Raw genomic sequence first — 21,787 nt, 5'->3', positions numbered from 1 at the left:
ATGGCATCGAACAGGGGAACACTTTGACCAGAGATTACTGTGTATTTCACAAAAGCACAGGATCGTATAGAATAGATGAGTATGTTCATATTTTATTCGTTAATGTCAGATTTTTCAATGAGGTCAGCATATCTCATTGCATCCTGTAAACACATCCTCCCAAATTGTTTCCTTCGGTCTTTTAAAATGTTTCATTGAAATTCGTTTCAAGTAACTAGTTGAAAATTAAAAAACAAAAATACTTTTCAAAGCTTGATCAAGTCATTATGATCACGACAGTTACATCTATCCATTTCAGTGATGCTCTTTTTGGAAGTAGACTTGCTGCCCTGAACTGTTCCACAATACACGCGGTTCCAGACCCAGAGCAGTAGCGCTGACTCTGAAATGGCCTCTGAATTGACCCAGCAAACCATCTGCTAAACCAGAACAGAATGGAAGGGAAACATTCAAGAAGACATTGATTAATATCTGCACAAGGCGGCTGATGGGCTAATGGAATTGTCATCAGATTGCTGATCCAGATGCTCAGGAATGTTCTGGGGGCCCGCGTTCAAATCGTGCCACGGCAGGCGGTGGAATCTTTGAATTGACAAACTAATGTTCTGGAATTTGGGAGTCTAATGATGATGTCGGATCAATTGTTCTTTTTCGAAAAAAACAAATGGACACTAATGACCTGACCTGGTCTGAATTAAAGATGACTCCAGACCCACCGCAATGTGGTTGCTTCTGAAACGTCCTCTCCCAATTAGACGTGAGCAATAAATGCTGTTGTACTTGTGATGCATAACTACTGTTAATTAATAAATTGAAAACATATCTGGACTGCAATGAAGTTTAGCCCAGTCTGGATAGGAAATAATTAAATCAGCAGTTACGACTGTCTTGTGAAGAATTGTTTCTCCCTGAATTTTTTGGTTTCCCTGTTTAGGTATAAAGTTAAAAATCACGCAACACAAGTTCTTCCAATTAAACCCGTTGGACAATAACCTCGTGTTGCGTGATTTTTAACTTTGTACACTCCAGTCCAACACCGGCATCTTCAAATCATGTTTACTGTTTAGGTATGCACTTGTACACCCTGGATATTACTGCAGCATTCATTCCAAATTTGGCACGACTGCTCAATTCCTCATTTCTACCCTTCCTCTTTCATTTACTTATCCAAATGTGTTTTGCAGTTTGCTGTTATTGCACTCAGGCCACTCTTTCAGACAGTACACTCCAGATCATAAGATCGTCGATGTAGAAAAAGGTCTCATTGACTCCAATTTACACAGGAAACAAAAAATCTTCCATCACCTGCGCTGTCTGGAATCTTGTTAATGACAACCTAATTTAAGAATTGTCTTTGATTATCCAAACTGTCCAGTCCCTCTTAAAATGTGAAGCCTGCTAGCAACACCGCCGTGTCATTTATCATTTCAATACGTCACTGAGAAATATAGCGAGGTGGAGCTTACGTTGCACAGCAAATAGTGTAGGAGCAATGAGATAGCAACCGGATGTGGTGTATTTTACGATAAACTGCCTTCACAGCTGTCAGTGGACTGCACTGAATTCAATGAAGGAGCCAGCACTAAATGAAAGCATCATGCTCCATGAAGTCTTTTGTCTCATCTGGATGTTTGCACTGTACCCAGGTTAGTCAAAGTCACATATTAAATAAACTAATAGATTTTCAAATGAGTTGTAGCTAGCTCGGTAGCACTCGCTGATCTGAGTGAGAAAGTTTGAGTCCCGGCTCTCACTCCTGATCCTGAAACTGGAAGTTAAGGCTAAAGCTCCATGTACAGGTTTTAAGGAAGCTGTGCACTTTTAGAACGTCCATAGTGCACACTTAATGCTGAACAGAACTTTACATTTTAGTTAGACAGAGTGATTACTTGTCAGAGAAAAGCAGTTCCTGCTCCAAAATTTCAAGTTGGATGAACGCTTTAAAAGTGCATGCATACTTATCATTAAACATTCCTGTTAGTGGATCTTCATTCAGTCAAAACAATTAGGATGAAATTGAACAATAACGTGACAATTAAGTTTAAAAAATGCTTGTAACATAGTCTAAAATGATCTTATCTTGTGACAGTATTTTTTTTCTGGTGACCGGGAATGCCCCACTTAAATACAATCGTTGTGCTGATGAATTCTTGTCAGAAATTTGAATTTATTCCGCTTTACATTTTACAGGAAGCCTGGCCTCTTACGTGGAGCAGTCTCCATCGATTGTGTCGATTGCAGGAGGGGACTCGGACACAATAAACTGCATGCTGAAGAAATCAGCTTACAGCTATATGTACTGGTACCGACAGCAACCCAACCGGCCAATAGAAGCTTTATTCTATTCTGCTGGTGAAAATTCAGTTAGAAATTACACATCTGAATCTTATCATGCTAAAAGGCCCAGTGAAACTCTGTTTACTTTGGAACTGAAAGGCGTCTCTCCATCTCACACGGCTGTCTATTTCTGTGCATGTAGTAGTGCACAGTGTTCGAGATATTATCTTTGCAACTACAAAAACCTGTATTCGAGAACAGGGATGTTCAGGTCTCTTTTTCCCACCAACAGGTGGGGACAGACGATTGATGTTCAGAGCACATTTTCTGTGACAAGAGAGAAGACTTCGCTCTCTGTTAGCGAGTGAGCCAGATTTAATGAGTAACTTCACTATACTAGCTTCATTCTCGTCAGGAGAGAGAGTGATGATTCCAGAAACAGTCTGAACGAGCCCCCAAAGAGTCAAACTTTAATTGATGTGCGGATTTCTTGCAGGCAATGCTGTGTTTAAAAAAAAAGGTAATTGACTGTCAAAATGTTTGGAAACCACTTGCTTGCAAAACTATCAAGAATTCTTCCAGCAATTAGTTTACCCTTTTAAGAAACTGAGGTTCAGTTGAAATCTTTGAAAGGCAGATTCAGAGCTTCTTCCATAACATGGTCGAGACCTACCTTCACTCACAAAGCAATATTGTTCACCATTCTCTTTCCACTGAAATGGGCGAGTAATCTACTCAACAACATTCACAGGTGCATCGAATCATAGTCCAATCCTATATTAAGCAAAAATGCAAACACAACTCTCCATTACTTGAAATTCTAATGACCGAAGATTCTTTCACATCATCTGTGAAACATCACAACAGCCGCTCCTGCTCTCATCCTTCTCTGACAGTGCTTGTTCCCTCAGTCCAGCACAGTGAAGTAATTCTAAGAAACGCACAGTCACAAGTTGGTGGCATCAGTCTTTCGTTATGAAACAAGGAAGGACTTTGACACAAGACTGTTACATATTTCACCAAAGTGCAGGACCTATAGAACAGGCTATAACTATAAAGGTGCTCCTGACAACATCATTTCTTCAGATGGGATCAGCACAGTTGTCCGCTGCGATCACATTCTGCCTGTCACATATTCCTGGTGTCAGACTAAAGTGTTCTTTAAAATGCGTCATTGAAATCAGCTTCAAGTAACTAACTGTGCATTAAAAGAAACAGTTCAAATCCTGTTCAACTCAGTGTTATCATGAAAGTGTGTTTAAGTGCTAAATAAATCTCTTTGACTGATACCCTTTTGGGAATGAAATCTGCCATTCCAACCAGGTCTGGAGTCAATGTAACAGTAACAGTAATTCTGACTCTGAAATGGCCCAGCAAACCAACACTTTTGCAAAATGGTGACACGAACAGTAGATCATGAAAATTTTAAAAAATCTCTTAAACAACTCCTCAAGTTCAAAGACAGGTGGGGGAGATGGCCTAGTCTGATGATAGCTGAACTTTTCTGGGAAAATTAATACTGTTCCTGGCACAACTGTTCGAACCTGCTACAGCAAATGCTGTAGCTTGAATTCAATAAACAGGAGTGTAGAATTAAGAGTCTAGTGATAATGAAACAATTATCGACTTTTTGAAAAAAAAGAACTCACGCACGAATGTCCTTACTTCATCTGGTATCCATGTGACTCCAAAATCACAGTAATATAATTGCTTCTGAACTGCTGTCTGGGCAATTAGGGTTGGGAAATAAGTGTTGCTCAGATGATGGAGCCTCATCCTATGACTGAATAACAGCAAAAAACCATAAATGTAGGCCAGCCAGGACACCAGCATTCCAAGAAAGAATTCTCTCTGAAGAAGAATTGCTTCTCCCTTAAATTTCTGGTTTATCTGTTTCGGTATACATTTATAGTCCCTGAATATTCTTATAGTATTCTTTCCAAATCTGGTCACATGTTTTTATCTAATTTCTACTATTTCTCTTTTCATGTATTTATGGAAGCCTGTTTGGAATTTTCTTGTTATTCCACACAGACCACTCTTTGTGACAATGCATTTCAGATCTGCATCTTGATGTATTAAATATTTCTGTTCTTATCCAGTTAATGACGATCCAATTTAAATATTGTCTATTCTTATCCAGACAATATAACCCCTTCTTAAATTTGAGCCCTGCTATTCAAACCACAATAAATGCAATGAGACAAGGATTCTATAAATGCAATGAGACAATTAGAAATGCAGAGATATGGAGTCTACACTTCACAGCAAATGGTGTTGAGAAAGATAGTGGTGGCAGGGTGAAATATGATGAGGATGTTGGGAGATTAGAGGGTGACCTGCACAATGTAGCTGAGTGGGCAGATGCATAGCAGATGCAGTTTAATGTGGAAAAATGTATGGTTATCCACTTTGGTGGCAAGAACAGGAAGGCAGATTACTACCTGAATGGAATAAATTTAGGTAAAGGGTGGGTACAGAGAGATCTGGGTGTTCTTGTACACCAGTCAACGAAGGCAAGCATTCAGGTACAGCAGGTAGTGAAGAAGGCTAATAGCATGCTGGCCTTCATAACAAGAGGAATTGAATATTGAAGCAAAGAGGTGCTTCTGCAGCTGTACAGGGCCCTGGTGAGACCACACCTGGAGTATTGTGTGCAGTTCTGGTCTCCAAATTTGAGGAAAGACATTCTGGCAATTTAGGGAGTGCAGCGTAGGTTCACGAGGTCCAATTCCTGGAATGGCGGGATTTCCTTACACTAAAAGACTGAAGCGACTGGGCTTGTATACCCTTGAGTTTAGACGACTGAGAGAGGATCTGACTGAGATATATAAGATTATGAAAGGATTGGACACTCTGGCAGCAGGAAACATGTTTCCGCTGATGGTTGAGTACCGAACCAGAGGACACAGCTTAAAATTGCGGGTTAGACCATTTAGGACAGAGATGAGGAGAAACTTCTTCACCCAGAGAGTGGTGGCTGTGTGGAATGCTCTGCCCCAGAGGGCAGTGGAGGCCCAGTCTCTGGATTCATTTGAGAAAGAGTTGGATATAGTTCTCAAAGATAGTGGAATCAAGCGTTATGGAGATAAGACAGGAAGAGGATACCAATTAGGAATGATCAGCCATGATCATATTGAATGGTGGTGTGGGCTCGAAGGGCTGAATGGCCTACTCCTGAACCTATTGTCTATTGTTTATTGCCTACCACAAGGACTTATCACAAACAGGTAGGAACAGACTATTGATGTTCAGAGCACATTTTGTGTGAGAAGAAAGATGACTTCGCTATCTGTTAGCTAAAGAGCCACACATTGACATTAAATTCAATATTTTATCCTCGTTCTCTCCAGCGTAGAGTGATAATTTCAGAACAAGTCTGAACAAATGCCAAAAACAGCAAATTTTATTCATGTACGAATTCCTGGCAGGTATTTCTGTGTTTAATGAAAAAAAAACTGCTTGCTGTGGAATCAATTGCTCAGAAAACGCACAAGAATCTCTCCAGTATGTTCTGGAGACGTTTTCTGTGCCCATATTAAGAATCAGAGAATGTGACGGGCAGAAGTTGGAATTCAGACCGTCATTTCTATCCAAGCTCTTTGCAAGGATGCTTCTCTTGACTTCAATCGACATTGTTCATCATGATTTGGAAAAGCTGGTGTTGGACTGGGGTGTATAAATTTAAAAATCGCAAAACACCCGATTATAGTCCTACAGGTTTATTTAGGAGCATTAGCTTTCAGAGCGCTGCTCCTTCATCGGGTGGCTGTGGAGTATCAGGTTGTAAGGCACAGAATTTACAGCGAAAGCTTTCAGTGTGCTGTAACTGAAATTATGTATTGAAAAAGCTGGTTTGTTTGTTAAGTCTTTTATCTTTCAGAATTACTATGTTGGTTTCAGTTCTTTCATACGTAAATCACAAAACATTTTTTTAAAGTTACATTATCAAGGGAACTTTAACAATTGGTGTCATGTCAGCCCAGATAATTCATTGAAGGTGTAGGCTGCCCTATGTGAGACTGCCTGTGCCACAATACTAACCTTTCAAAAAAAAGATTTACAGAGTCTTATATGGATGCATACAGTTTTTGAGCAAAATAAAATGCAATTCTGCAAGTACACAGTCACCCCGCAATGGGGTCACCTGTGGTGTGACTTAAACTCAAGGTCCCTGTTGAGGCTATCACCATGGGTACCAAACTCATTCAGTTTGGTACCAATGCGGATAGCCTCAACTGGGACCTTGGGTTCATGTCACACTACAGGTCACCCCATTACACTGTATACACACACACACACACACACACACACACACACACACACACACACACACACACACACACACACACACACACACAGACGCACACACACAGACAGGCACAGACTCATTCCAACACACACACATGCGCGGGCACACACACACGCACAGACCTCTACAGGCACACATACTCTGGTAGACCCCCTCTCATATGCTCGCACATGCACTCTCACTCTCACACACGCACGCTCTCACAGACTTGTGCTCCTTTGCACTCACACACGTACACACACTCTGTCGCAGCCTGCAAGAAAATACAGCTTTAGAATGAAAGGGCAAAATGTGTCGGCGCATGCTTGGAGGGTGAAATGGCATGCTTCTCTCTGTATTGTTCTTTGTTTTATTAGTGCATCAATGCTCTGTACATACGAGCAATATAACACTGTAAGGAAAATAAGTCAAACTATGTCTTCCTCATTTTAACTGAATTCAATTAAAAGTGACACAAAATATTTTAAAAATGTCAATGTTATTCTATTATTCTTAATCACGCGTTACAAATGGGCAATAATTATTATCCCATCCAGCAACACCCGCAACACTCGAAAGAGCATATGAAAGAGCTGCTACCCTCTAGTGAACGATTGTTTCCCCGAAATCTCTGCATGATAACTGGCATCATCAAATATGTTCACGTGACCTCTCCACAGTGTGTTCGTACAATCCATCCTGACGTGCAATTTCCCTCATTTGTGCCGTTTCTCTTTTCAAGATGGTGATTCAAATCTGTTTTGAAAGTTGTTGTAATACCTCTCAAACCACATTTTCAGACAATGCATTTAAATTTGGCTATTGAATGTGTCACGTGTTCTCCTCATCTCCCATTTACAGTTTCAATCAAATATCTTGCTTGATCTTCAACGTCTGGATTCTGATAATTAACATTCCAAGATTTTTGCTCAGTTGAAGTATATATTCCCTTTCGCAGTTTCAGCCACATTATTCACACTGACTTGTCACCTAAGAGTCCAATGCGTTGCTGAGGAATCGGGTGAGGTGGAGCTTCGGTTTCACAGCTAATAGCCCCGGGGCATGCAGATAGCAACCGGATATGGTATAATAAATCAGATGACACAGAGAAACTGCCTTATTGGGGGTTTAAAACTCTAACTCCTGCACAGAGTGAACAAGTGTTACGTAACAGAATCATACTGCATGAGGTCTACTATTTCATAAGGATGTTTGTACTATCGCCAGGTGAGTCAAAGACATCCTGAACGGATGTGACAATGTGTTGTCAAATGAGCATTAGTTTATTCAGTGACATTCTCCTAACTTTGTTAAAAAAATCACAGGACCAACTTACACTCAGAATTCAAGATTGGTTATCCAAATGTCATATTGAGAGAGTGCTATATTTTACAAGGTTCATAGTAAACACATAATATCTACAAGAATTGTCGTCTGTATTGGGCACAATGATCACAATGGCCTATACAAAGAAAACGTCGTCCAGCTACAAAATATCAAACTGATGCATTGGTCATCACCACAATTATGTTATTAGCTCGTACTTATCTCAAAATTACCAGCATGAAGCACGATGAAATATTTAAGTAAGATTATTTCTTGCTTGAAATGTTCTGAGAGATGTTCTGGCTTAAAATAGATTATATGCAAATGCAAACGCTTTGCTCAAATACAGCTTTCACTTTAATGAAGTTTTTAAAAAAAAATTGAATAGATTCTATTTTACATTCGACAGGAATTCTGTCCTCATACTTTTAGCAGTCTCTACATATCGTCTCCTTTGCAGAAGGAGACTCGGAGACACTCAGATGCTCACTGAAGGATCTAGCAATATCCAAATGTCCTGGTACAGCCAGTAGAAACGTTTTTCTACTCTGCTGCGAGAGGAGCTGTTACAAATTACACATCTGAGTCTTATCAGGCCAAAAGACACAGCCAAAACACTGTTAACTTTGCAAACTGAAAGGCGCCTCTCCATCTCAAATGGCTGTCTATTTCTGGGCATATAGTACTACACAGTGTTTGAGTAGTTGTCTTTGCATTGTAAATACCCACACTCGACTCCAGGGACGCTCAGAACTCATTTCCCACCAGCTTGTGGATCCAAAATATTGATGTTCAGGACACATTTTCTATATCGACGGAGATGACTTCACTATGAGACAGGTAAAGAACCAAATTTCCTCAATAAATTAGTATCCCATCTTTGTTCTTTCCAGCAGAGAGAGTAATAATTCAGGAATGATTCTGAAGACTATCAAAAACGGCATATCACAGTAACGTATGAATTTCCAGCAGTCATTGCCGGGTTTATTGAAACGAAACTCATCAGCAAACTATCTGGGAATCAATTACTCTGAAAACTCACAGGAATTTCATTTTTTCCAAAAGCACACCCTACTGTTTCATTTATATCCCCTTTCTACAAACTGAGGCCAGGTTGCGCATATTAGACTAGCAGATTAGAAGCTAACTTCGCACATCCTTCCCCAGTCTCATTAATATGTAAATAGAGCACCACAGCAATGTTGTTCACTATTACTTTGACTGAAAGCTGAGAATAAAGCGCTCAGTAATATTCACAGATGTGTGTCATCACAATCCAATCGCACTTTTACGCAAACGTTCAAATGCACTCAAGCTATAAAATGTTTTGTTTGAGAGAATTCTCCGCTATTCAACTGTCAAATAGATCAGTAGCACTCCCTGTGCACTGCTTCTCTGACAATTCATCCTCCCCTTAGCCCATGCGCAGAGAAATAATTTGACAGAATAATCATAAATTTTCGGAGTACGACTCACAGCATGAAACAAGGGTATTCAAACAACATTTGATGCAAGAGTATCGCACATTTCACAATAGCATGCAATTCATCAGATCAGAAGAATACCGCGACGGCGTTCTGTCAATGCCAGCTCTTTAGATGATATCAGCATAGTTAATTTACCCTGTGAAGACATCCTCACAGTATTACCTCTCTTGTGTCAATATATTGTGTCTTTTAAAATGTATCATTGAAATCCGTTTCATGTAGCTAATTGTACATTAAAAAAGAAACACTTCAACTGAGTTCAAACAATTGTGATCACGATAGTATGAGTAATTTTCAGGTAAATGTAGCAGTTTCAATGATGCCTTTTTAGGAAGGAGATCTGCTGACCTGGTCAGCAGATCTGGAATAAGTGCAACACCAGACCCACATCAATATTGCAATCACTGAAACAATACTTGAAATAGTCCAGCAAACCATCATAGTACAGAATAAACCACTAGAATTCAAAAGGGCATCTCATCACCACTCCCTCAAGTGTCATGGCAGACAGTGGTCTCATAGTATTATCGGTGGACTGTCTTGGGGAAGCAGGAACTTTACAGGCCACGGGATTAATATTACTATGGCGGATGATGGATTTGGATTCAATAATTACGAATGTGGAATTATGAGTCTAATGATGACCATGAAGCAATTATCGATTTTTGTGAAAACTCGAGTGTTTCACAAATGTCATTGTCTGGTCTAGCTTCTATGTGACCCCAGGCCCAATACAAAATAATCGTCTCTGAAAATGCGCTCTTGTCAATTAGAGATGAGCCGTAAATCACTCAAATAGAAAACACTCAATAACTTCACTCAAATCCAATGTATCTCTTCCTAGTCATTTAATCTATCTTTCTACACATTGGGATTCAGATGAAAATCTCTTTCCCTGCAGGTTCACATCCAAATTTGCCCATCTTATGATGATCTCATTCATATGTGACAACGGACGCACAGCAACGCTGTAGACCATTAGCCCTCTCTGAAATGGACAAGTCAGCCACTCAATAGTATTCTTGGGGCTTTTCAATACTACAGTGCGTTAAAACAAAAAGAAAGCTCAAATCTCAAGCTTTGTGATTATAAGGAATACTCCTTCTGACATCAACTCGCAAACAGTGCAGTATTGGAGGATCAGCACTCTTTGTGTGTTGCTTGTCTGAAAGTGCATCTTTCAGTTACGCCATGCCCAGTGAATTAAGTTGAAGAAACAAAACAGTTAGACATTCGTGGAAAAAGATTCTGTGCATGGAACAAGGGAGTACTTTAGCCTAAAATTATTGCGTGTTTCACAAAACCACAGGATTCAAATAGAACAGAATGGGCCCATGAGCTTATTTTTGCTATCAATGCCAACAATTTAGATGGAATCAGCATAGTTCCTTACTTATTTCAACAAAGCTCTCCCCACCTTATCTTCCTCAAGTCATTGTAAAATGTCCATGAAAAGGTGTCAGCGATATTCATGTCAAGTAAGGTATTTTACATTTCACGTTTTAAAAAAAAGTTTCAATTCAAAGGTTGTTATCATCACAGTGACCAGGAAACTGCCATTGTCTTTCAAAAACATGCTATTTGCCCTTCAGGTAAGGAAATCCGCCAACTTGACCTGGTCTGGAGTACATTTAACTTCAGGTCCTGTTCAATAGAGATGACTCTGAAGTGCCTTCTGAGAAGGCCCAGGCAAATCATCAAATAGCACGGTGATAGAATAGAGAGCAAAGATTCGTGATGTCGCCTCACAGCCACCTTCTGAAAGACGAATGTGCCAGTAATAAGCATTAGCACAAATCGTGACACATGCATCTCAGGAAAGAAATAAACAAATTGATACTACTCTGTTTCACTGAAATCTCTGTTTTAGGAATGTCTATTTATATTCATAAAAATGAGATTTGGCACATGTACCCAATGCATCTCTGTCCATCTGCTTTTATATCCCCTCTACTCCAGGCACTTGTCATGACGGGCATTTATCAAAGTCCATTTCACAAATTAAATTTATTCCGCTCAGATCACACTTTCAGACAATGCATTTCAGATCAGAAGGTCCCAATGTATAAAAATTTCACTTCATCTTTAAGTTTTCACTTTTGGTTAATTATACCGCTCAATTTTAATGTCTACATTGTTGGTAATGGCAGCCGAAAGGAATAATTGTCTTTGCTTGCCTGAATTATCCAGTCCTCATGAAGTTGTGCTCTCCTGTTGACATTGCCCTGCCACTTATGCGTCATTAAGAAATATGATGAGGTAGAGCTTAGGTTTTGCAGTAAATGGTGTGTCATGAATCGTTAGCAACAGAATGTGGTGTATTTAAGCAAACTGTGCAGAGAAATCTCCTTCACAGGTGTGATTAGACTGCACCCCGTTTACATGGGATCAATGTTAAATGACAAGATTGTGGTGCAGAAAGTCTATGATCTCATCTGGATATTTGCGCTGTAGCCAGATTATGAAAAGTTCACACTGTGAATACAATAATGCATTGTCAAATGAGCTGCAGCACACAGTAGCACATTCACACCTGTGTTCGACAGTCAAAGGCGCGACTCTAACTCCAGATCCTTGATTTGGAAGTCAAGGCTGACATTCGATGCATCATTATTCAAGTTTCTCTGCACTCTCAGAAGCTTCAAAGGCAACAGATAATGCTAAACAGAATTGTTCTTTTCCATTGGTGACAATAATCATAGTATCCTCTTCAGCGAAAAGCATGCCCTGTCCAAAAAATATCAAACTGAGGCAATCCTTTCAAAAGGCATATATAGTTGTCATTGTCACTCAGCTGCTACTGAACCTTGCTTTGCTGGAAATGGTATATTCATAGTGACCAACTGTTTCAGTAAAATTGTTTCACTTTATCTAATGTGCTAAAATACGTTTCTAGATTGCGGCACTTTGCACGTGAATGTAAACCCTTTCCTTAAATGCAATCCTTGTTCTAATGAGTTATTGTCATAAATTTGAGAGGTTTTTTTTTCTTTAAATTTACGTTGAACATTGATCTTGGCCTCCTCTGTGGGGCAGTCTCTCCCTGTCATTTCGATTGCAGAAGGATAGTGGGCTACATTAAAATCTACACTGAAGCACACTGGCGATCTCCCAATGTATTAGTACAGACAGCAACAAGATCGGGAAATGGAGCACGAGATGTTACAAGCTACACATCTGAGACCTCAGCTGAAAATGTGTTGCTGGAAAAACGCAGCAGGTCAGGCAGCATCCAAGGAAGAGGAGATTCGACGTTTCGGGAATAAGCTCTTCTTCAGGAATGAGGAAAGTGTGTCCAACTGCTAGACACTCTTTCCTCATTCCCGAAGAAGTGCTTATGCCCAAAACGTTGAATCTCCTGTTCCTTGGATACTGCCTGACCTGCTGCGCTTTTCCAGCAACACATTTTCAGCTCTGATCTCCAGCATCTGCAGACCTCACTTTCTGCTCGAAGATTACACATCTGAGACCTACCAGGCTGAAAGACAGTCAAACGATGTTCACTTTCGAATTAAGAAGCGCCTCACCATCTCACACAACAGTCTATTTCTATGCATGCAGTACCGCACAGCGTTTGAGAAAGTGACTTTGCAGCTACAAAAAACTTGCATCTACCCCAAGGGACATTCAAGGCTCATTTCACATTAGTAGGCAGGGACAGACTATTTATGTTGGGGTACATTTTCAACGTCAGAACAGATGTTGTCACTATAAAGTAGTTAATGATCATATTTAGGCAGTAACTTCACTATCCTGTCCTGAATCTCTCTAGTGGAGACGTTGATAATTCCAGCAGGAGTCTGAAAGGTCGGAAAAAAATAGAAAATCACATTAGCTTGCGAATTTCCAGCAGACAATGCTGAGTTAATTGAAATGAAACCGAACGTTAGTTCATTTGTAAATTACTTGCTCACAACGTTCAACAAATTCTAATTATTTTAATGCACTATGTACTTCAACATTTAATATCCACTAATTCAGTTGAGCATCTTTGTCTGGTAGTTTCAAAGATAACTTCATTCATTCTTCTCCTATATTTTCTATAGATAAATCCAGTCGCATGTCCCAGCTGTTCTTTAATAATTTTTCCTTGAAAATGGTGAGTGAAACACTCAGTGGTATTCATCGACGAGTTTTACCACAGTCCAATCCTACAATTGAGCACAAATGCAGTTGCAACACTCAGGCATTGAAATTGATGATTTGAGAGGAGACTCATTTCAACATCACCTTTCAAACAGTGCAGCAGCATCTTCTCTTCTTTTCTTCTCCCTCAATGCATCGGCCCATCAGCTATAATTCCCTGAAGTAGATTGAAAAAAAAAGACAGTCACACGCTGTTGGAATTAGCCTCACTCTATCTAAGAAGGGAGAGTTTAGGCCTAGAACTTTAGCATGTTTCATGAAAGCACAGTATCCGACTGAACTAAAGACGACCATGAGGTTGATTCTGTGAAATTTAGCTCTTTAAATGGGATCACTACGTCCAATCTGCCCACTGAACACACCCTCTCAGTACTGCCCTCCAAATGCTAGAATACAGTGTTTTTTGAAATAATGTCAAAGAGTTACACAACACCGAGACAGACCCTCTTGTCCAATGAGTCAATGCCGAACATAATCCTAAAGTAAGCTCGTCCCACCTACTTGTACATGCATCTATCCAAGTGTCTTTTAAACATTGTGATTGTACCCTCTTCCTCCACTTCTTCAGTGGGTTCATTCCTCACATGAACAAACCACTGTGTGAAACTTTTGTATCTCGAGTTCTTTTTTTTTAACTCTCTGTCCTCTCGCCTTCAAAACGTAGCTTAAGCCTTTAAATTCCCCATCCTTTGGAAAAGACAAATACATTAGCTCTATCTATACCTCTCAATTTTTCATAAATCTGTGAGGTCATCTCTCAATTTCCTTTGCACCAGTGAAAGAAGTTCCAGGCTATACGGTCTTTTCTTATATCTCAATCATTCCATGCCAAGCCACTTCCTGACACATCCGTTCTGAACCTTTTGCAACTTAATAATATCCTTCCTATAAATGGGTGATCAGTAACTGATGCAACACTTAAGAAGAGGACTCACGAGTGTGTTGTATAATTTCAAAAGGACTTCCCAACTCCTATCTTCAAAGGATTGGGCAACAATGGCAAGCACGCCATCGCCAAATAAAACGTTTTCTTAAACACCCTGTCGATATGTGACACAAACTTCAAAGAATTATGTATCTGCATACCACTCTCCCCCTGTTCCACAATACTGCCTAAGGGCCTACCAGGAAGTGTGTAAGCACTACTTTTGTTTGATTATCAAAATGCAATTCCACACATTTATCGATATTGACCTCAAGCCCGTATTTCTCTGCCCATCGACCCGTTTTATCAAGATCGTTTTTTAATTTTACTGTCTACTATGCCACTAAATTTTGCATTCTACAAGAACATACTAACAGTGCTTTCGCTATTTGCATTCCAATCACTTATATAAATTAAATGAAAACAAACGAGTACCCGGGACATATCTTTGTGAAACACAGCTGATGACAGGTCACCAGTCTGAAAAGTAACCCTCCACCATCAAACTCTGTCTCCTGCCGGTTGAGCAATTATGAATCCAATTCGCAAGCTCACAATCCCATGTGACCTAACTTTACTAATTCATCTATCATGCAGCAGCTTATCAAAGGCTATACAAACATACAAATCAGGATGCCTATCGCTCTGCCATCATCTATCTTTTTGGTAACTTACAAAAACACTACCAAGCTTGTGTAAAATGACGTTCCTCACCCAGAACCATGATAACTATCCGGAATCAATTCTTGTCTCTCTAAATGTCCATAATTCCTCGCTTCTATGGTCGCCTCCAACAACTTACTCACAATCGAAGTCAGACTCACAGGTCCACAGTCCCCCATATTTTCATTGCAACCTTTTCTTAAACAAAGTCTATATCAATAAATGACGTTTTGAGGAAATATTTGCACATTAAAATGAAACAATTCAAAGCTTGTTCCAAATCATTGTGATCACGAAACCGTGTTTAAAATACAGATACTCGTATCTGTTTCACCAATGTTATTTTGGGAAAGCGATCTAATGTCCTGCCCACATCAATCGAGCTGACTCTGGAGGGTCTCTGGAATGTTCCAGCAAAACCGTGGATGAACAGAAAAGGAAAATGCAAGAAGGCATCTCATTATCTCCTTCTCAAGGAAAAGTGCCAGCAAAGTCCAAGTGTTTTTATTGGTGGCCTATGCATACTGAGATACAGGAATAGTTTACGGACCCGGGATAAATGTGTTCACCAATATCGTTACCTGTTCTCGCTTACATGTGACTCCAGACACTCAACGAAGTGTTTAGCTCAGAACTGTCCTCTTGGCAATTCGATATAGGCAGTAAATGTTGACTTTTCTGGCGATGCTTTCATTTCATGAATGACTTTTATATAAAATAAGGCATATATAATCAATGTTAGTCCAGCCCAGATACAGATTTGCCAAGAAATAATTAAAGAATTGGTCTCCAATTTCTTGTGAACGTTGTTTATCCCTGAAATTCCAGTTTATCAGTTGTATATGCATTGGCAGAGTCTCGACATTGTCACGGTATTTATTTCATCTCTCTCCACCTGCTCTCTCCATCATTCTTGATATTTCTCTTTACGTTTATTTATTTTAATCGTTTTGAAATGTGGTATTATTACACTAAAACCACACTTTCAGACAATGCATTTCAAGTCATAGCATGTCCACATACGAAAAACTCCCTTCATCTCCAACTTGCACTTTTATCTTCCATCACCTTTCATGCTTGGAATCTTGTTCCTGATAACTCAATTTTTTAAAAAAATGATCTCTGTTTATCCAAACTATCTCCTCCTTGTTGAAATTTGAGCCATGTTATTGACACTGCCCTGTCGTTTCGCAATAAAATTGGTCACTGAAAAATGTAGCACAATAGAGCTCATGTTTCACAGCAAACAGTGACGGGGAGAGAGATAGGAACCGGATGTGGTATATTTCATCGGATGGAGCAGAGAAATTGCCTTCACAGGTGTCATGCACAGCATTTCTTTAACAGAGGGAGCCAATGCTGAATGACAGCACCATGCTATATGCAATCTGCTACCTCATCTGGATTTTTGCACTGCTGCAAGGTTAGTAAAAGTCAGACGATGGAAAGTACAATGCGTTGTCAAACAATAGTTCACCGGTTAGCATTATACCATCTTAGTTGCAAAGTTAGAGGTCCGATTCTTACTCCAGATCCTGAAGCTTGATATCATGGCTTTCATTACTGATGAAGCTCTGCAGTTTTACAAGGTTCATAGGGAAGCCATTGTGTTGAAGAGATCTGCATTCTTCACATTGAGATCATGATTCTTCTTCAGAGAAACGCATTCCCTACTCCTTAATTGCAACATATAACAACGCTTTAAAAATAATATCTATACTGCCCATTCAACGTTGTTGTGGTTATTTCTGGGTTTGCTGAAAACGGATTGGATGAATTTTAAAAGCAACCTGATAATCCAGTTAAAAAAGAACAATATGCTACTAATTTGCTTTAAAACATGCTTTTATTTTGATAGGTTTTATATTATTGAATATTCTCCGTTTAAATTCAATCATTGTCTTCGTGACATATTGTCAGAAATTTGACACTGTTCCAATTTACGTTCGACAGGAATTCTGGCCTCGTACGTGGAGCAGTCTCCAAATATCATTTCGATTTCAAGAGGAGACTCGCCTGAACTCAGATGCATGCTGAAGGATACAGCTTATAGCAACATGTACTGGTATAGACAGCAACCAGGCAGGGAAATAGAAGCTTTATTCCACTCTGCTGGAAAAGGGTTTGTTACAAATTACACATCGGAGCCTTACCAGGCTAAACGACACAGTGAAACGCTGTTAACTTTAGAGCTGAGAGGCACCTCTGCACCTCACACAGCTGTCTATTTCTGTGCTTGTAGTAGTGCACAGCGTTTGATGAAGTATCCTTGCAGTTACAAAAACCTGCGTCCGATCACATTGACAACGTCCATTACCCATTCTCCACCAGAAGGTGTGGTCAGATAAGTCTGTTGTTATTATTTAGATGTTATTGTCACCTGCACTCAAGTGCAGAAATACAGGAGTACAGTGAAAAGTGCAGAAAGCGCCATGGTGTCATTTCAGATACACCTACACCTAGGTACAAAAAAAGAACTTAAGAACAAAATATTAAGAGAAGCAAGAATCCAAAAGTTAAGCATTGCTTCATGGAAATAAGGAAAGAAAGAAATGAAGTGATAGTTAACATTGAAATTCTTTGTAGTTGAAACTCGGAAAATAAAGGAATCTTGTAAAATTCGACAGTTTTAGCCAACATTCCACTTGTCTCGCTCTCCAGGCACAGGAATGGCCGCTATGACTGACGCTGCCACCTTCCCGATCTTCCCCAGAGATTCGGGAACATGCCCTATCAGAATCAACTAGAATACCATGCCCAGACTCTGTTATGAACTGCTGAGAAGCCGAGGATCGGTGCTGCGATGAGACCAGGTTGGAACATGCATGTGACACTGACAGACCAGGCTCGTCCACACCATGAGTCGCCCAGAGACCTGCCAAAACCTGCCAATGGTGAGATCTACATCAAGACTCGGAAAGCACCAAAAGGAGAAAGAAAAGAAAGAAAAAAGTACAAAACATAAGGAAGTGAGAAATTAACAGAAGGAGCAGTAGAACTCCAGTTGGAGCTTTCAACTTCGAATCTAACTTGACCAGAAGTTGTAAAAAGTACATTTTCTGTGACCAGGCAAAGACTCATAGAAAGGAGAGGACAAAGAAATAGACTTCAACCAATTCTTTCACTCTCAGCGCGTTCTGTGGATTCTTCAGTTAATCATAATCCAATACCACCCCCTTCCCCGCCCCCCCACTCCCGCCAACTCCCCAAGTGCAATCACGGGCATCATTTTCATAAGCATTTTGTTATACTCTCTTCACCTTCTTCCTCTCGTCACAAGATGCAACAGTTTGAAGACAATTACGATCAGATTTAATAATGGATTTTTTCCTGTTATTATATTAGTTTTGAACAGACTTCCTGTCATTTGAACCTATTCTTTCTCTGTATCTTCTCTGTGGCTGCATTCTGTATTTTTTTTATTCTGATGTTCTAATGTAAGGTATGATTTGCATTACTTTTCACTATATCTAGTTATGTGTGGTAATAATAAGTCAAATCAAACAGTGCTTTCAGTGAGTTACTGGTGAATCAAAAACCTTTACGATTAAGTATAGATTCAAATAGCTTTGAGCAAATTTCAAAACATATTCTTTATCTTTATTAAACCAATCAGTCACTGGGAGCATGTATTTTCCGAACTTGCATCAGGAACGATTGACAATTTTCACTTATCAGAGTGGTGGACTCATTAGAGACAGAAAAAGTGCTCCTGAAACTCTGAAGTTAGAGGGAGAAATCACTGTTACTACTGTTTTAAGGAAATAAAGTTTCCTTTGCACTTCTAAAACAAATCTCAGATTATCACCATTCACGTGGGAATTACCAGCCTAGAAAAGAAAAGTTGGCAGAGTAACAATAAACGTGCATTAAACATTCAATTTTGGAAGACTCCAACCCACTTGAGAGTAAACGTGGATTTGAAAAGACAGTGTTTGATAAGGAATAGGTAGCTTGGCTTTGTGCGTGGGAGATCAAGTCTCATGAATTTGTTGGAGTTCTTTGATGAGGTGACCAAGACGGTTGACGAGGGTTGGGCGGACGGCGTAGTCAATACAGATTTCAGGAAGGTCTTTGATAAGATTCCTCGTGCATAGTAGCTATAGAAGATTGGATCCCAAAGAATCCAGGGAGAGCTGCCAAAACAGTTTACAATTGGCCTGATGATAGAAAGCAGAGCTTGGAAGGATTCTTGTCGGACTGGAGGTCTATAAAATTGAAGTGCCTGAAGGGTCAGAACTGGGCATGTTGCTGTTTGTTAACTGGATCAATTATTTGGATGAGAATGTACAAAGCACGATTTGTAAGTTTGCAGATAATACAAAAATATGAGCTATCATGAACAATGAGGAAGGTTATCACGAATTGCTGCAGGAACTTCATCAGTTGGGGAATCGTACCCGAGAATGGGAAATGAAGTCTAATATAAATAAGTGTGATGTCTTGCATTTTGGAAAGTCAAATCAAGGCAGCAGTTCCATTGTGAACGGTATAGCCTTAAGGACTTTTGTGGAACAGGCTCTCAGTTGCACAGTTCTCTGAAAGTGGAGTCAAAAGTAGACAGGGCAGTGAAGAAGTGGCCACCATTTTGTCAGGGCATTGAGTATAGAAGTTAGGAAGCAATGTTACAGTTGTGCAGAACGTTGATGAGGCTGCACTTGGTTTATTGTGTTCAGTTTTGGTCAGCTTACTATAGGAAGGAGTTAATAAACAGGAAAGACTTTAAACAAAACTTACAAGGATGCTGCCAGGACTCAAAGGTTTGAGTTGTAGGGAGAAATTGAACCAGCGAGGATTTTTTATTTTACAGTGCAGGTGACTGAGGGAGTACCTCATGCAAGTGTATAACATGAGGAGAGGCGTGGGTAAGGCGTATGCATTGAGTGTTCCTCCCAGAGTTGAGGAGCCAAGGTCTGGAGAGCATCTATTTTACGTCAGAGGGAAACGAATAAAAGATAACCCAAGGGACAACATATTTTACACATAGATAGGTATGTATGTGGAATGAGATGCCAGAGGAAGTGGTTGAGACAGGCATATTTATAAGATCATAAGACATAGGAGGAGTAAGGCCATTCGATCATGGAGTCTTCTCCACAATTAAATCTGCTCCCCTTCCCCGCACTCTGCCCGTATCCTTTAATTCATTGCGATATTAAGAATTTATCAATCTCTGCCTTGAAGACATTTAACATCCCAATCTCCACTGCAGTACATGGCAATGAATTCCACAAGCCCACCATTCTCTGGATGAAGAAATGTCTCCTCATTTCCGTCCTAATTTGAACACGTCTAATTCTAAAGCTGTGCCCACGGGTTCTAGTATCACTGTCTGATGGAAAGAAATTACCAGCATCACCTGTTCTCAGCCATGCATTTTCTTGTCAGTTTCTGTGTGATCTCCTCTCACCCTTTTAAACGCTAATGAAGACAATCCCAGGATCCTCAGCCTTTCATCACATGGTAGGCCTGCCACTCCAGGGATCATCCATGTGAATCTCCGCTGGACACGTTCCAGTAACAGTATGTCCTTCCTGAGATGTGGGGCCCATCTAGAACACAGTATTCTAAATGGGGCCTAACCATATTTTTGTAAAGTCTCAGTAACACATCGCTGTTTTTACATTCGAATCCTCTTGAGATAAATGAGACCTTTACATTTGCTTTCTTTATCACAGATTCAACCTTTAGAGAATACTGTACTAGCACACCCAGATATCTTTGTTCTTTGGCTTTACGAATTATCTCACCGTTTAGAAAATAGTCCATGCCTGTATTGTTTTTTTATCCAAGGTGCAAGACCTCGCATTTGCTCACATTGAATTTCATCAGTCATGTCTTGCCAAATTCTCCTCAACTGGCTAATTCATTCTGTAGTCTAACCATCTCCTCAGGACTACCTGCCTGTCCACTAACTTCGCATTATTGGCGAACTTCATCAGAATGCCCTCTGTCCCTTCATCCAGATCATTGATATATAAAGTGAATAGCTGCAGCACCAACACTGATTCCTGTGGGACGCCACTTGTCACAAGCCACCATTGCGAAAAATAACTTTTTATCCCTACTATCCGCCTTCTGTCAGAGAGCTAATCCTCAATTCCTGCCAGTAGCTCACCTCGAACACGATGGGTCCACACCACATTCAGCAATCTCATGTGAGGCACGATTTCAAAGGCCTTTAGGAAGTCTAGGTAGATAATATCCGTTGGCTTTCCCTGGTCTAACCTACTTGTTACCTTTTCAAAAAGAATTCTGGCAGGTTTGTCAGGCACAGCCTTCCCTTACTTCTTCTAGTCCGACCTTGCACATGCATGAAATTAGAAATCTCATCTTTAACGATGGGTTCTGGAATTTTAAATACAACCATGTTTAGGCTAATTGGCATATAGTTTTCCATCATTTTTTCTTGATCCGTTCTTGAACAAAGGGGGTAAAACAGCGATTTTTCCAATCATCTGGGACTTTCACTGGCTCCAGTATTTTTTGAAAGATTACAACCGAGTATTCTGCTCTTTCTTAAGCCACCACCCCCAGAATACTAGGAAGTAGCCCATCAGGGCTAGGTTATTTGTCAATGTTTAGACCTTTATAGCTTTTCTAGCACTTCCTCTTTTGTAATGGCTACCGTACCTAACTCTGCCCCTTGACACTCCTTAATTATTGGTATAT

General features: G+C 40.0%; 2 gene segments (V, D, J or C); both read left to right on the top strand.

The window, feature by feature from the left end:
• The first annotated feature begins 1,571 nt into the window (after positions 1-1,571).
• LOC132834516 (T cell receptor beta variable 6-1-like) lies at positions 1,572-2,645 on the top strand. The segment is given in 2 exon segments: positions 1,572-1,646; positions 2,191-2,645. Coding segments are annotated over 2 exon segments (504 nt in total).
• A 13,823-nt stretch (positions 2,646-16,468) lies between these two features.
• Positions 16,469-17,463, top strand: LOC132834515 (T cell receptor beta variable 6-1-like). The segment is given in 2 exon segments: positions 16,469-16,538; positions 17,069-17,463. Coding segments are annotated over 2 exon segments (462 nt in total).
• Positions 17,464-21,787: the final 4,324 nt, after the last annotated feature.

Source organism: Hemiscyllium ocellatum, chromosome 40 (assembly GCF_020745735.1).
Source record: "Hemiscyllium ocellatum isolate sHemOce1 chromosome 40, sHemOce1.pat.X.cur, whole genome shotgun sequence".
NCBI classification, from domain to species: domain Eukaryota; kingdom Metazoa; phylum Chordata; class Chondrichthyes; order Orectolobiformes; family Hemiscylliidae; genus Hemiscyllium; species Hemiscyllium ocellatum.
The sequence above is the reverse complement of the archived record's forward strand: the minus strand, read 5'-3'. Positions and strand labels throughout refer to the sequence as shown.